This window comes from Oncorhynchus clarkii, chromosome 20 (assembly GCF_045791955.1).
Source record: "Oncorhynchus clarkii lewisi isolate Uvic-CL-2024 chromosome 20, UVic_Ocla_1.0, whole genome shotgun sequence".
Classification (NCBI taxonomy): Eukaryota; Metazoa; Chordata; class Actinopteri; order Salmoniformes; family Salmonidae; genus Oncorhynchus; species Oncorhynchus clarkii.
Window position 1 is genome coordinate 63,950,334 of NC_092166.1, and position 17,488 is coordinate 63,967,821.

At 42.8% G+C, this 17,488-nt stretch overlaps 1 protein-coding gene across 7 annotated transcripts in view; it reads left to right on the forward strand.

The window, feature by feature from the left end:
• Positions 1-17,488, forward strand: part of LOC139376708 (trinucleotide repeat-containing gene 6B protein-like) — a 37,610-nt gene that overhangs the window by 12,696 nt on the left and 7,426 nt on the right. For 4 of the 7 annotated variants that reach the window (XM_071119577.1, XM_071119578.1, XM_071119579.1 and 1 more), the window contains 7 exons: positions 6,292-6,429; positions 13,833-14,031; positions 14,298-14,459; positions 14,630-14,791; positions 16,330-16,473; positions 16,715-16,807; positions 17,078-17,287. In XM_071119577.1, the coding sequence (XP_070975678.1) occupies positions 6,292-6,429; positions 13,833-14,031; positions 14,298-14,459; positions 14,630-14,791; positions 16,330-16,473; positions 16,715-16,807; positions 17,078-17,287 (1,108 nt within the window). Of the gene's footprint in view, positions 1-6,270; positions 6,430-13,832; positions 14,032-14,297; positions 14,460-14,629; positions 14,792-16,329; positions 16,474-16,714; positions 16,808-17,077; positions 17,288-17,488 lie in introns of all 7 variants that reach the window. The other 3 variants (XM_071119575.1, XM_071119576.1, XM_071119580.1) reach the window with 1 other exon arrangement.

Consider the following 17,488-nt stretch of genomic DNA (forward strand, 5'->3'; position numbering starts at 1 on the left):
TGCTGAGCGGCCTTTCAGGTTGTCGATATAGGACTTGTTTTACTGTGGATATAGATACTTTTGTACCTGTTTCCTCCAGCATCTTCACAGGGTCCTTTGCTGTTGTTCTGGGATTGATTTGCACATTTCGCAACAAAATACGTTCATCTCTAGGAGACAGAACACGTCTCCTTCCTGAGCAGTATGAGGGCTGCGTGGTCCCATGGTGTTTATACTTGCGTACTATTGTTTGTACATATGAACGTAGTACCTTCAGGCGTTTGGAAATTGTTTTCAAGGATGAACCAGACTTGTGGAGGTCTACAAAAAAATTCAGAGGTCTCAGCAGGTTTCTTTTGATTTTCCCATGATGTCAAGCAAAGAGGCACTGAGTTTGAAGGTAGACCTTGAAATACATCCACGATGCACCTTCAATTGACTCAAATTATGTCAATTAGCCTTCCAGAAGCTTCTAAAGCCATGACATCATTTTCTGGAATTTTCCAAGCTGTTAAAAGGCACAGTCAACTTAGTGTATGTAAACTTCTGACCCACTGGAATTGTGATACAGTGAATTATAAATGAAATAATCTGTCTGTAAACAATTGTTGGAACAATTACTTGTGTCATGCACAAAGTAGATGTCCTAACCGACTTGCCAAAACTATAGTTTGTTAACAAGACATTTGTGGAGTGGTTGAAAAACTAGTTTTAATGACTCAAACCTTAGTGTATGTAAACTTCTGACTTCAAGTATGTGTGTGTGTGTGTGTGTGTGTTTACACTGCTCAAAAAAATAAAGGGAACACTAAAATAACACATCCACTTTTTTCTTTACATACAGTGGGGCAAAAAAGTATTTAGTCAGCCACCAATTGTGCAAGTTCTCCCACTTAAAAAGATGAGGCCTGTAATTTTCATCATAGGTACTTCAACTATGACAGACAAAATGAGAATAAAAAAAATCCAGAAAATCACATTGTAGGATTTTTAATGAATTTATTTGCAAATTATGGTGGAAAATAAGTATTTGGTCACCTACAAACAATCAAGATTTCTGGCTCTCACAGACCTGTAACTTATTCTTTAAGAGGCTCCTCTGTCCTCCACTCGTTGCCTGTATTAATGGCACCTGTTTGAACTTGTTATCAGTATAAAAGACACCTGTCCACAACCTCAAACAGTCACACTCCAAACTCCACTATGGCCAAGACCAAAGAGCTGTCAAAGGACACCAGAAACAAAATTGTAGACCTGCACCAGGCTGGGAAGACTGAATCTGCAATAGGTAAGCAGCTTGGTTTGAAGAAATCAACTGTGGGAGCAATTATTAGGAAATGGAAGACATAAAATAAATGTAATAAAGACAATTACAACAATACTGAATGAACACTTATTTGAACTTAATATAAACATCAATAAAATCAATTTAGCCTCAAATAATGAAGCATGTTCAATTTGGTTTAAATAATGCAAAAACAAAGTGTTGGAGAAGAAAGTAAAAGTGCAATATGTGCCATGTAAGAAAGCTAACGTTTAAGTTCCTTGTTCAGAACATGAGAAAATATGAAAGCTGGTGGTTCCTTTTAACATGAGTTTTCAACATTCCCAGGTAAGAAGTTTTAGCTTGTAGTTATTATAGGACTATTTCTCTATATACGATTTTTATTTCATATACCTTTGAATATTGGATGTTCTTATAGGCACTTTAGTATTGCCAGTGTGTGTAACAGTATAGCCGCTACCTGGGCAAGAACCAGGAACACATCGACAACAGCCACCCTCGAAGCAGTGTTACAACTACTCCAAGTCTCAGAGCGAGTGACGTTTGAAACGCTATTAGTCCGCACCCCGCTAACTAGCTAGCCATTTCACATCGGTTACACCAGCCTAATCTCGGGAGTTGATAGGCTTGAAGTCATAAACAGAGCAATGTCAAGCATTGCGAAGAGCTGCTGGAAAAACGCACGAAAGTGCTGTTTGAATGAATGCTTACAAGCCTGCTGGTGCCTGCAATCGCTCAGTCAGACTGCTCTATCAAATCATAGACTTAATTATAACATAATAACACACTGAAATACGAGCCTTAGGTCATTAATATGGTCAAATCCGGAAACTATCAGTTAGAAAACAAAACGTTTATTATTTCGGTGAAATACGGAACCGTTCCGTATTTTATCTAACGGGTGGCACCCATAAGTCTAAATATTGCTGTTACATTGCACAACCTTCAATGTTATGTCATAATTACGTAAAATTCTGGCAAATTAGTTCGCATTGAGCCATGCAGCCCAAACTGTTGCATATACCCTGACTCTGCGTGCAATGAACGCAAGAGAAGTGACACAATTTCACCTGGTTAATATTACCTGCTAACCTTTCTTTTAGCTAAATATGCAGGTTTAAAAAATATATACTTGTGTATTGATTTTAAGAAAGGCATTGATGTTTATGGTTCGGTACACGTTGGAGCAACGACAGTCCTTTTTCGTGAATGTGCACTGCATCGATTAGGACACAGGACACGCTAGATAAACTAGTCATATCATCAACCATGTGTAGTTGTGTAGTTATAACTAGTGATTATGATTGATTAAGTTTAATGCTAGCTAGCAACTTACCTTGGCTTCTTAGTGCATTCGAGTAACAGGCAGGCTCCTCGTGAGGCAGGTGGTTAGAGCGTTGGACTAGTTAACCGTAAGTCTGCCAGATTGAATCCCTGAGCTGACAAGGTAAAAATCTGTCGTTCTGCCCCTGAACAAGGCAGTTAACCCACCGTTCCTAGGCCGTCAATGAAAATAAGAATGTGTTCTTTAACTGACTTGCCTTGTTAAATATTGTTGGAAAAAAAAGGCCAAATCGGTATCCAAAAATACCGATTTCCGATTGTTGTGAGAACTTGAAATTGGCCCTAATTAATCGGCCATACCGATTTATTCGGTCGGCCTCTAATATAGACAGTGCATTCGGAAAGTATTCAGACCCCTTGACTTTCCACATTTCGTCACTTTACAGCCTTATTCTAAAGTGGATTAAATTGTTTCCCCCCCAATCTACACACAATACCCCATAATGACAAAGCAAAAGCAGGTTTTTAGAAATGTTTGCAAATTTATACCATGAAATACTTACTTACAAGCCCTTAACCAACAGTGCAGTTAAAGAAGAAAATATTTACCAAGTAGGCTAATATAAAAAGTAACACAATAAGATTAACGTGGCTATGTACAGGCTAGTTGAGGTAATTTGTACATGTAAGTGGTGGTGAAGTGACTATGCATAGGTAATAAACAAACAGCGAGTAGCAGCAGTGTCAATGTAAATTGTCCGGTGGCAATTTTTATGAATTGTTCATCAGTCTAATGGCTTGGGGGTAGAAGCTGTTGAGGAGCCTTTTGGACCTAGACTTGGCGCTCTGGTACCACTTGCCGTGCGGTAGCAGAAGAATCAGTCTATAACTTGGGTGACTGGAGTCTCTGACAATTTTATGGGCTTTCCTCTGACACCGCCTATTATATAGGTCCTGGATGGCAGGAAGTTTAGCCCCAGTGATGTACTGGGCTGTTCGCACTACCCTCTAGCGCCTTACAGTGAGATGCCAAGCAGTTGCCATACCAGGTGGTGATGCAACCAGTAAGGATGCTCTCGATGGTGCAGCTATAGAACCTTTTGAGGATCTGGGGGCCTATGCCTAATCTTTTCAGTCTCCTGAGGGGAAAAATGTTTTGCTGTGCCCTCTTCATGACTGTCTTGGTATGTTTGGACCATGATAGTTCGTTGGTGATGTGGACACCAAGGAACTTGAGGCTCTCTACCCGCTCCACTACTGCCCCGTCAATGTTAATGGGGGCCTCTTCGGCCCGCCTTTTCCTGAAGTCCACGATCAGCTCCTTTGTCTTGCTCACATTGAGGGAGAGGTTGTTGTCCTGGCACCACACTGCCAGTTCTCTGACCACCCTATAGGCCGTCTCATCGTTATCGGTGATCAAGTCTACCACTGTTGTGTCGTCAGCAAACTTAATGATGGTGTTGGAGTCGTGTTTGGCCACACAGTCGTGGGTGAACAGGGAATACAGGAGGGGACTAAGTACACACCCCTGAGGGTCCCCAGTGTTAAGGATCAGCGTGGCAGACATCTTACCACCTGTAGGCGGCCTGTCAGGAAGTCCAGGATCCAGTTGCAGAGGGAGGTGTTTAGTCCCAGAGTCCTTAGCTTGGTGATGAGCTTCGAGGGCACTATGGTGTTGAACGCTGAGCTGTTGTCGATAAACAGCATTCTCACATAGGTTTTCCTTTTCTCCAGGTTAGAAAGGGCGGTGTGGAGTGCGAATGAGATTGTGTCATCTGTGGATCTGTTGGGGCGGTATGCGAATTGGAGTGTGTCTAAAGTGTCCAAGGGGATGCTGTTGATGTGAGCCATGACCAGCCTTTCAAAGCGTTTCATGGCTAACGACATGAGTTCCACGGGGCGGTAATCATTTAGGCAGGTTACCTTCGCTTCCTTGGGTACAAGGACTATTGTGGTCCCTCTAGGTATTAGGGAGAGGTTGAAAATGTCAGTGAAGACAGTTGGTCCTCGCATGCTTTGAGTACACGTGCTGGTAATATGTCTGGCCCAGCGGCTTTGTGAATGTTGACCTGTTTAAAGGTTTTGTTCACATCGGCTACAGAGAGCATTATCACACAGTCATCTAGAACAGCTGGTGCTCTCGTGCATGCTTCAGTGTTGCTTGCCTCGAAGCGAGCATAAAAGGCATTTAGCTTGTTTGGTAGGCACGCGTCACTGCGCAGCTCACGTCTGGATTTCCCTTTGTAGTCCGTAATAGTTTAAGCCCTGCTACATCTGACGCGCTTTTTAATACTACTACACCGGCTCTATCTTAATCCTTTATTGACACTTTGCTTGTTTGATGGTTCGTCAGTGGGCATAGCGGATTTCTTACAAGTGTCCGGATTAGTCTCCTGCTCCTTGAAAGCGGCAGCTCTAGCCTTTAGCTCTATTTTCAGGTGTCTCCAGCGATGTTCGATCGCGTTCAAGTCCGGGCTCTGGCCGGGCCACTCAAGGACATTCAGAGACTTCTCCCGAAGCCACTCCTGCTTTGTCTTGGCTGTGTGCTTAGGGTCGTTGTCCTGTTAGACTGGGATGAAGATTCACCTTCCAAGGTCCTGATTGCTCTGGAGCAGGTTTTTGTCATGGATCTCTGTACTTTGCTCCGTTCATCTTTCCCTCGATCCTGACTAGTCTCCCAGTCCCTGCCACTGAAAAACATCCCCTCAGCATGATGCTGCCGCCACCATGTTTCACCGTAGCGATGGTATTGACCAGGTGATTTTATTTTAACCTTTCTTTAACTAGGCAAGTCGGTTAAGAACACATTCTTATTTACAATGATGGCCAAACCCGGACGATGCTGGGCCAATTGTGCGCCGCCCTATGGGACTCCCAATCACGGCCGGATGTGATACAGCCTGGATTCGAACCAGGGACTGACCGCTTTACCATTCGGGAGTGGTGATGAGCAGTGCCTGGTTTCCCCCAGATGTGACTCTTAGCATTCAAGCCAAATTGCCGATTGCTCAGTTTGGCCGGGCGGCCAGCTCTAGGAAGAATCTTGGTTGTTCAAAGCTTCTTCCATTCAAGAATGATGATAGTATAGTCTCTGTGTTCTTGGGGCCCTTCGATGCTGCAGAAACCTTTTTGGTACCCTTCCCTAGATCTGTGCCTCGGAGCTCTACGGACAATTCCTTCGACCTAATGGCTTGGTTTTTGCTCTGACATGCACTCAACTGTGGGACCTTATATAGGCAAGTGTGTGCCTTTTTTCAAATCATGTCCAATCAATTGAATTTACTACAGGTGGACTCCAATTAAGTTGTAGAAACATCAAGGATGATCAGTGGAAACAGGGTGCACCTGAGCTCAATTTTGAGTCTCATAGCAAAGGGTCTGAATATTTATGTAAATAAGGTATTTCTGGCTTTATTTTTAATACATTTGCAAAAATGTCTAAACCTATTTTTGCTTTGTCATTATGGGGTATTGTGTGTAGATTGAGTTAATTTATTTATTTAAATCAATTTTAGAATAAGGCTGTAACGTAACAAAATGTGGAAAAGGGGAAGGGGTCTGAATACTTTCCAACTATACTGTAGGCCCAATTTCTTTTTAAAACATATTTTGAGATCTTACAGCTTTATCAGACATCAACTTCTGTCCATACCCCTCTTCACTCTATCTGCTGTGTTCAAACTGCCCTCCTCTTCTTAGGGTGTTGTAACAGGTGTTTACAGTCGTCTATCCCTCTCCCCCAGGCCTGCCAGCTCCTCCTCCAGCAGCAGCAGCAGAACCCCCAGCAGCAACAGCTCACCTCACCACAGCAGCTCCAACAGCTCTTACAGAACCAGAGGAAGTTCCCCCAAAACCCACGCCAGCAGGCCGACCCACAACAGGTACTACTTTTACTGCTACTGTTACTACTACTATTATATTGATTAGGAGATGACAGGTCTAATACAGAATCATGTCTGTCCAATGAAATATATTCCCAAATACACTGAACAAAAATATAAACGCAACATGTAAAGTGTTGGTTTCATGAGATTAAATAAATGATCCCAGAAATCTTACATACGCACAAAAATGTATTTCTCTCAAATTTTGTGCACACATTTGTTTATATCCCTGTTGGTGAGCATTTCTCCTTTGGGAAGATGATCTTTCCACCTGACAGGTGTGGCATATCAAGAAGCTGATTAAACAGCTTGATCATTACACAGGTGCACCTTGTGTTAGGAATAATTCATTCCTCAAATGTGCAGTTTTGTTACACAATACAATGCCACAGATGTCTCATGTTTTGAGGGAGCGTGCAATTGGCATGCTGACTGCAGGAATGTCCACCAGAGCTGTTGCCAGAGAATGTAATGTTAATTTCTCTACCATAACCCTCCTCCAAAGTAATTTTAAAGAATTTGGCTGTACATCCGGCTGGCCTCACAACCGCAGACCACATGTATGGCATCGTGTGGGTTAGCGGTTTGCTGATATCAACTTTAAGAGTGCCCCATGGTGGCGGTGGGATTAAGGTATGGGCAGGCATAAACTACGAACACAATTGCATTTTATCGATGGCAATTTGAAAGCACAGAGATACTGTGAAGAGATCCTGAGGCCCATTGTCGTTCCATTCAGCATGAAAATGCACAGCCCCATGTCGCAAGGATCTTTATACAATTCCTGGAAGCCTGCATACTCACCAGACATTTTACCCATTGAGCATGTTTTGGATGCTCTGGGTCGACGTGTATGACCGCGTGTTCCAGTTCCCGACAATATCCAGCAACTTCGCACAGCCATTGAAGAGTGGGACAACATTCCACAAGCCGCAATCAACAGCCTGACGAACTCTATGCAAAGAAGGTATCATGCTGAATGAGGCAAATGGTGATCACACCTAGGGCTGTTGCGGTGACCGTATTACCGGCTGTCACCAGTCATGAAGGCAGTCAAATTCCACATGACCGTTTAGTCCCGGTAATTAGGCTTCTCCAAGTTCTGATGCTGCTGCTGGTCATTAGTAGTCTACCAAACTTGCTAACTGCCTGGTACTCAGCACTCTATTGTCCCTCAAATCACTCTGACATCAATGCAAATGTCTTTGAAAATCTAATCAAACACTTCATGAGAGCCCATGAGCTCATGTTGAGCAACATTTCTATAGGCTATGTAGTTACGGGAGAAAACCAAGTGATGGTCGGTAATAAAAATAGGATCCCATCAGCTTTCTATAGGCTAGGCCTACTACATTTATTTCTTAACTTTCCTAATATTAAGTACATTGCTTATATTTACGAAAGGAGAATACCTTACCTGGCTGGCATGAAAATAAACCACGGGGAAAAGTCCCCCGTTCGCTATTTAAGTGATGACATGTATTTTTTCCTCTGCCTGTTTTGATACAGGTGCTTGATAATGGTCGATTCTAAATCAAAACACATGTCACATATATTACTTAGTAAATGTAAAGACGAGATTAAATCAAGAATAGTGTGATGGGTGACAATATTAGCCAATCACTTGTGAATGATGCCCAGCATAAGAAACAATGCCTTTTCTTGTCAACTTGTTTGAATCATAGTCGCTCACCTAATGTAGCCTAGCCCATAGGCCTATATAACTCAGCAAAAAAATAAACGTCCCTTTTTCAGGACCCTGTCTTTCAAAGATAATTCATAAAAATCCAAATAACTTCACAGATCTTCATTGTAAAGGGTTTAAACGCTTGTTCAATGAACCATAAACAATTAATGAACATGCACCTGTGGAACGGTGATTAAGACACTAACAGTGTAAGCTGTAGGCAATTAAGGTCACAGTTTTAAAAACTTAGGACAGTAAAGAGGCCTTTCTACTGACTCTGAAAAACACCAAAAGGAAGATGCCCAGGGTCCCTGCTCATCTGCGTGAACGTGCCTTAGGCATGCTGCAAGGAGGCATGAGGACTGCAGATGTGGCCAGGGCAATAAATTGCAACGTCCGTACTGTGAGACAGCGCTACAGGGAGACAGGGCGGACAGCTGATCGTCCTCGTAGTGGCAGACCACGTGTAACAACACCTGCACTGGATCGGTACATCCGAACATAACACCTGCGGGACAGGTACAGGATGGCAACAACAACTGCCCGAGTTACACCAGGAACGCACAATCTCTCCATCAGTGCTCAAGACTGTCCGCAATAGGCTGAGAGAGGCTGGACTGAGGGCTTGTAGGCCTGTTGTAAGTCAGGTCCATCACCGGCAACAACGTCACCTATGGGTACAAAACCATCGTCGCTGGACCAGACAGGACTGGCAAAAAGTGCTCTTCACTGACAAGTTGCAGTTTTGTCTCACCATGGGCGATGGTCGGATTCGCGTTTATCGTCGAAGGAACGAGTGTTACACCGAAGCCTGTACTCTGGAGTGGGATCGAGGTGCAGGGTCCGTCATGGTCTGGGGTGGTGTGTCACAGCATCATCAGACTGAGCTTGTTCTCAGCGCTATGCATTACAGGGAAGACATCCTCCTCCCTCATGTGGTACCCTTCCTGCAGGCTCATCCTGACATGATCCTCCAGCATGACAATGATACCAGCCATACTGCTCGTTCTTTGCGTGATTCCCTGCAAGACCGTACATTCGGTGTTCTGCCATGGCCAGCGAAGAGCCCGGATCTCAATCCCATTGAGCACATCTGGGACCTGTTGGATCGGAGGGTGAGGGCTAGGGCCATTCCCCCCCCAGAAATGTCAGGGAACTTCCAGGTGCCTTGGTGGAAGAGGTGGGGTAATATCTCACAACAAGAACTGGCAAATCTGGTGCAGTCCATGAGGAGGAGATGCACTGCAGTATTTAATGCAGCTGGTGGCCACACCAGATACTGGCTGTTACTTTTGATTTTGACCTCCCCCTTTGCTCAGGGATACACTATTCCATTTCTGTTAGTCACATGTCTGTGGAACTTGTTCAGTTTATGTCTCAGATGTTGAATTTTATGTTCCTACAAATATTTACATGTGTTAAGTTTGCTGAAAATAAACGCAGTTAACATTGAGAGGACACTTTTTTTTTTTTGCTGAGTTTACTTCAAAGTTTGTATGACAACTAAAGTGGCCAAATAACTTCTTAAAATTAAGGACATTAATCTTCTTTACAAGGGGCGTGAGAATTTTCACTATAAAAGGCACCATTTATAATCAAAGCATAACATGCATAATTGCATTTTTGGTCACTTTTGATCATGGTGTTTTCCCGATAATGGAACATTCGTGCTTATAGCCAACTATGATGTGTGCATTGCTGCGCTTATAATGTGAAGGAAAAGCCTAATCATTTATTACAATTTTTAAGCTAAATGTTCTGATCTGTTGCGTCAGCCACATTGCATAAAAAAGTTTTTTTGATGCTCGTGGTTGTAATTAATTTGAGATCTATCGCATCCCACAACTGTCCCAGAGTATGTTTGGAATATTTATTTTGCACACAGAATTGAATAGGTTGACTTTAGTACAATGGGGTATAGTAGATTGACGTAGGCTAGTGCTTTTGCTGTTCGTTTGGCCGTTTCATCTTGATTGCTGACAAAGTAAATGTAGACAATTCTTCCAATATCTTCAATATGTACCTTGGAATTTGTCTGTCTTATCTTGTACCCTGTGAGAAAGACCCGATCACGTGAGCGAGAGAAACTTCGGCTTGTGCCGCACACTCAGGGAGAAGGGCACAACGCAGCACTCCGGGCCGCAAAAGGCATGGATTTTTTTTAGGGTGCATTACAGCCACAAAGGGCATGCTGGCGTTAAATTCGAGGCATTATCAAGTGCTTGTCAAATTGTATATGAGACTATTGGATTGTGTACACCATTCGCAAAAATACAAAGCCGAGCTCTTCCCTTTCAATCAATTTTTTTCAAATCATCATTAGTCTCATCATGCAGCCTTACAATGTATTAAACGACCAAACATATAGCCCAACGTTTATAGAACTAAAGTTACATTAATAACTCTAAATTAAGCATATTGGAGTAGCTGTTTCTTTGTTAACTGCTCAACACAGAATAGCTGCATGTGTGCACTCCCTCAAATCGTTTGGAGAAAATATGTATCTTTTATTCAGCTTTGTTCAATTGTATTCTTCATACTATTAAATAAAATAATGCCACGGAATTATAAGCAAATCATGTCTGCTAAATGAACTGGTGTAGCCCACTGCCATTTGGCATAGCCACATCAGGACCTAACATAAAGAAAGCTCAGAGTATGCTGTTCTGAAATGGACTACATTTTCTTCATATCATGTTTCTTTAGACCTGTCTAACATGGATTTATTGTGAAGGTGTAGGCGATATTACATTGATTTATTAGACTTTTTTAAATGGCTTGTAGGCTGTGTGTGGAAGCAAGGAGATGCTAGATGTGTTTTATGTTTTTTAATGGTCAATTACCGTGAGACCGACCAGTTATTTGCTTGACGATCACTGGCTGACAAAATTCTGGGACTTCCACAGCCCTAGTCACACCAGATACTGACTGGTTTTCTGATCCACGGCCCCAATTTTTAAAAATATATATATAAATCTGTGACTAACAGATGCATATCTGTATTCCCAGTCGTGAAATCCATAGATTTTATTATTTTTTATTGACTGATTTCCTAATATGAACTCTAACTCAGTAAAATCTTGTTGCGTTTACATTTTTGTTCGGTATAAATATTTTCTCAAATATTTTATTTTCTGTTAAACTGTGCACTGAACTGACATGTATGAATGGTGGCTGACACGATGTTCAGATGAAGGGAGTGAAATAGTCTGAAGCGCACTACTGCGGTGCTCAACTCAAACAGTGGTGTGTAGCCTACTGTAGCTGCTTGAAAAGTAATTCAATGCCTATACTTTCACTTTGGATGCAACTTTCGGGTGCTACTATTTTTGCCATGTTATGTTGTTATTAAAACAAAATCATAAGCTATAAAAATAGTCTCACACTATATATAAACTCCCAGTAATTTATTGGGTAACTCACGTTTCGGCGTCACTGTGCCTTCTTCAGGTAATGCTTGAACCAGGTTGTGTAGACCCAGTGCAATTAGTGCAACCAATGACACTAGTGAGGGGTGTGTCATAATTATTACGTTAATTAGAATGAATTGAGTGAAACTGTTTAACAACAGTTTTATAACATATTATTAAATATTGTACATAATATTATCATCGACATACATTGTTTAATTCAATTTCATATTTAAATTCCTATTTCATAAAGAGAAATGTGTATCCATGAGAGAGAATTGTTAATTTGGGTCCGGAGATCAAAGTGACTATTCAGACCACCATGGGGTCAATGTTTTTAGATGGGATATCCAGTAAGCGTCCTTTTGTAAAAGTAGGATCTCGACGTTACCTCCTCTCCTTGGTAGAGCAACATGCTCAATGCCTGTGTATTTGTGGGAGGATGGTTATAGCTTTAACAAAGTGAGCTGCTACTAGATAGTCAAATGTTCTTACACCTGATTGGGGCTGCGGTGTTCAGCTATGCGTTGTTTTAATTGCCTTTTCGTTTGTCCTATGCAGGCTTTCCCACATGAACAAGTGATGAAATAGATTACTGCCTTGGTCTTGCATGAGATACACCTAACAGTGATTTTTAGACCTTATAGCCACATTTGTAGTTCCCATTTGGAATGGGTGTCTGAGTGGGCAGGTCAGATCTCACCAAGCTATCTCCAATATTGTGACCACGCTTCTAGACCACCAGTGGGGGTTCCTTGGGGGTTCCTCAATATATCCACATAATTTTCTTTCCTCATGATGCCATCTATTTTGTGAAGTGCACCAGGCCCTCCTGCAGCAAAGCACTCCCACAACATGATGCTGTCACCCCCGTGCTTCACGGTTGGGATGGTGTTCTTCGGCTTGCAAGCCTCCCCTTTTTCCTCCAAACATAACGATGGTCATTATGGCCAAATAGTTCTATTTTTGTTTCATCAGACCAGAGGACATTTCTCCAAAAAGTATGATCTTTGTCCCCATGTGCAGTTGTAAACCATAGTCTGGCTTTTTTATGGCGGTTTTGGAGCAGTGGCTTGCTTGCTTCCTTGCTGAGCGGCCTTTCGGGTTATGTCAATGTAGGACTCGTTTTACTGTGGATATAGATACTTTTGTACCTGTTTCCTCCAGCATCTTCACAAGGTCCTTTGCTGTTGTTCTGGGATTGATTTGTACTTTTCGCACCGAAATACATTAATCTCTAGGAGACAGAACGCGTCTCCTTCCTGAGCGGTATGACAGCTGCGTGGTCCCATGGTGTTTATACTTGCGTACTATTGTTTGTGCAGAATGTGATACCTTCAGGCGTTTGGAAATTTCTCCCAAGGATGAACCAGACTTGTGGAGGTCTACGATTGTTTTTCTGAGGTCTTGGCCGATTTCTTTTGATTTTCCCATGATGTCAAGCAAAGAGGTACTGAATTTGAAGGTAGGCCTTGAAATACAGCCACAGGTACACCTCCAATTGACTCAAATTATGTCAATTAGCCTTCTTAAGCCATGACATCATTTTCTGTAATTTTCAAAGCTGTTTAAAGGCACAGTCAACTCAGTGTATGTAAACTTCTCACCCACTGGAATTGTGATCCAGTGAATTATAAGTTAAATAATCTGTCTGTAAACTATTGTTGGGGGGGGACACTACCACCACCACTACTACCGTTACCAGCACCACTACTGTTACTACTGTTTACAGTCACCACTACTGTTACTGTTGGGGCGGCAGGTAGCCTATTGGTTAGAGCGTTGGGCCAGTAACCGAAAGGTTGCTGAATCGAATCCCAGAGCTGGCAAGGTAAGAATTTGTCGTTCTGCCCCTGAACGACCCACTGTCATTGTAAATAAGAATTTGTTCTTAACTGACTTGCGTAGTTAAATAAAGGTTTATTTTTTAAAATAGTTAAATAAAATAAAATAATACTGTTACAACCACTACTACTACTGCTACTGCACCCAAAATGAGTACAGGCACCTACTTCAGTCCAAGTCAAGCACTGCTACTACTTCTACTATATACCAGAACGTACGGCAGCAGGCCGACCCTCAACAGGTACTCCTACTACTTCTGGTACAGCAGCTACTATTACTACTGCATTGGAAACAACACAACCCCACTTATTTCATGCTATGACTCGGGTAAACCTCTGTACTTGAGGAATTACTGTCACAGCATCGCATAGATAGTCAGACTGTGGTGATGCGCGCATGTTGCTGTGTTTGCTTACAGGGTTTTCAATCCCACTAATCCGTCATCTCTCTCTCCTCAGCTGGCCAGGATCGTGGCTATTCTCCAGCAGCAGAGGCAACAGCAGCAGCAGCAGGGCGTCGGTGGGGTGGGAGTGGGCTCCAAACTGTCCCCCTCTCACCTGGGAGGGGGAGGCCCAAAACTGCCTATGGCAGACTCCCTGCCCCATCCAGGCATGGGGGGCTCTCTGGACCTGCACCAGAAAACACAGGGCTACTCTGGTGAGTGGTGTACACACAGACATGAATGGAGATAAAGGATGGATAATAATCTCTTGTCACATACTTGAGATTTCCCTTTTTACCTGAGAGAACATTCCTAAAAATTAACACCTAACTAGAATATATTATTGTCAATACAAACCACTAACAATGTAGACCGTCTTGTGGATTTTCATTGCATACTGACTGACGCTCTGCATGTAATTGAGTCATTGTACATGCCACCTGCCATCAGCTCTGACACCTTTTTGCTCCCCCCCACCTAGGGTACAGTGGAGGAGTGAACATGTCTGGTCTGGACATGGGGGGCTCGGTGGTGGGGGGCCCAGGGGGCATGAAGGACGTGGGGGGGCAGCAATCCCGCTTCAAATGGATGATGGAGGGTCACTCTCCTGCCCCTTCCCTTCCTGAGAGCCTCCACAAAAACGGTGAGAGCGAACGCCCTTATTCTGTAGTGAGTGTACGGAATTAATTACAGTATGACATGCCAACATTGTCAACCCATCGGCTGCTTTTTCATCTGACTTTATTTTTTTATTCTCTTCATCTCACTGTCTTCTCTTCCCCCTCTGTCTTTCCATCCCCCTCTCTCTTTCAGGTCCTATGTCCACCCCTATGAGGAGGGGGGGCTCGCCATATTCCCAGTATGACATGATGGGAGGGGAGGGGCTAGGTATGCCCACACAGGGGGACAACTGGCACCGTACTCCTGGGAACAAGATGGGCTCCAAGCCCCAGGGCACGTCCAGCTGGCCTCCTGGTGAGTGGCCCTTCTAAATATCAACTGAATGTGCAGGGATTGTTCTATCCCACCACTAACACACCTGATTTGATCAAATCCCCTGAATCAGTTATTGTTGGGCTTGGAACAGAAGCCTGCAACTCTCTGTGACTAGGGTTAACCTGTTATGGCTGCAATCCCGATACCGGGATCGATATGACAACTACCAGTGAAAATAGAGGGCGCCAAATACAAACCACAGAAATCTCATAATTACAATTCCTAAAACATACATGTCTTATATCATTTTAAAGGTATTCTCGTTGTTAATCCCACCAAAGTGTCCGATTTCAAATAGGCTTTTCAGCGAAAGCACTACATGTTATGTTAGGTCTCCACCAAACCACAATAAGCACAGCCATTTTCCAGCGAAATATAGCATTCACAAAAACCAGAAATAATTCAAGGTTAGTGATTAATTTTCTTTATCTTCATCAGATGACACTCATAAGACTTCATGTTAGACAATTCATGCGTGTTTTGTTTGATAAAGTTCATATTTATATAAAAAAAATCTGAGTTTACATTGGCGCGTTAGATTCACTAGTTCCAAAAACATCAAGTGATTGTGCATAGCCACATCATTCAACAGAAATACTCATCATAAATGTAGATGGTAATACAAGTTATACACATGGAATTATAGATAGAGTGCCTTGCGAAAGTATTCGGCCCCCTTGAACTTTGCGACCTTTTGCCACATTTCAGGCTTCAAACATAAATATATAAAACTTTCTTTTTTTGTGAAGAATCAACAACAAGTGGGACACAATCATGAAGTGGAACGACATTTATTGGATATTTCAAACTTTTTAAACAAAAACTGAAAAATTGGCTGTTATTTATGTCCAAATACCTTCTTTTGTTAGTGCGTTTGGTATACATATCCAAACGCTAATTCTGGTCATTATTATATCGGACAAAAACTTCAAAAAGTGATATTACCGGTCGAATAAACATTTCAAACTAAGTACAGAATCAATCATTAGGATGTTTTTAACATATAGCTTCAATAAAGTTCCAACCAGAGTATTCCTTTTTGTCTACGTGAGCAATGGAACGCAAGTGACTACCATGAGGAAAAAGGGCGATCACAAAATGGCTGCTTGATGGACATCTGATATATTCTCTCATTCACTCCCACAACAACATAGAAGCCTCATTATAATTTATATTGATGGTTGACATCAAGTGGAACCCCTAGGCAGTGCAACATCATTCATATCTGAAGGGGATTTCATTGGGGACTACATACAAACTCAGATTTCTGACTTTCTGTTTTGATTTCAACTCAGGATTTTACCTGCCAATATGAGTTCTGTTATACTCACAGACATCATTCAAACTGTTTTAGAAATGTCAGAGTGTTTTCTATCCGATACTAATAATAATATGCAAATATTAGCAACTATGACTGAGGAGCAGGCCATTTGATATGGGCACCTTTCATCCAAGCTACTCAATACTGCCCCTGCAATTCTAATCCAGAATTCCTGTATGTTTGTCTGTGATGTCAGAGTTCCAGCCCGGCGTGCCCTGGAAGGGGATCCAGAGCATCGACCCCGAGTCTGATCCCTACATGACCCCAGGGAGCATGATGGGAATCCCTGGGCCGTCCAGCCTCAACGACACAGAGCACCAGTTGCTAAGAGACAACACAGGTACCTACCTAGATTGAAGCAGAGTTACTCCTGTTTCTATGACTCCACATTCCGAGCATTACTTAACAGTAACACATTACATAAGTATATTGTCAACCCTCCGTGTTCTCACATAAAGTCAAAAACTTGCACATAACACTGAAATCATACCCATCAATACATGCATCAGTCAGTTAAACATCAGGTTGTGATAATAATACATGTGTGTTGATGCTAGCTAAGCTTGTGGTGTTTGTTTCAGAACCCAACCCCTCCCTGAACACCTTGCTGCCTTCACCTGGTGCCTGGCCCTACAGTGCCTCAGACAGCCCCCTCAACAACGCACACAACTCAGGTAGCAGACTGGAAAACACTCACAGTATTGCTGTAAATGTGTTATGTATGATTTATGAATGTCCTAATGTGCCTTTCACCAAAAGTGTTACACATTCACTCAGTAGTGTTTCTCTGCTTTTTTCACTCATATACTGTTTCAGCTGTTGTATCATTCAGTAAATCAAGTTTCAACTCTGTCTTCGTTTAGTTTTTCTGTGTGCTCCATCCGCCACGTGTGCGGTTATAACAGAGGCAGTTCTGACTCTAGTTCATTTCCTGTTACTCACAGCAAATTACACAGAGTATAAGACCAGCTGGCCCCCTGAGCCCATTGGACACAACAAGATGTGGAAGACCAATCGCAACCAACAGTCCCAGCAGCTGCCACGCCCACCCCCGGGACTCACCAATCAGAAGCAGGCCTCGCCGTCCCGTGGCCCGTGGCAGGCCCGTGGCTGGGGCAGCTCGAGTGGGATCCAGGAAACCAGATATGGCCCTGGTAATGTCATAACACAATGTTGTAGAGAATGGAGGGGCCTGTGTTTCTGAGTCTTTCCAAACTGTACTGTTCTGTGCTGCCCTGCTGCCTGGGAAAGCATTCAGCAGACTAAATGTACCCAGGATGTCCCTTGCCTTGATCTGATGCGCCATCCCAAATGGCACCATATTCCCTATGGGCACTGGTCAATACTAGTGCACT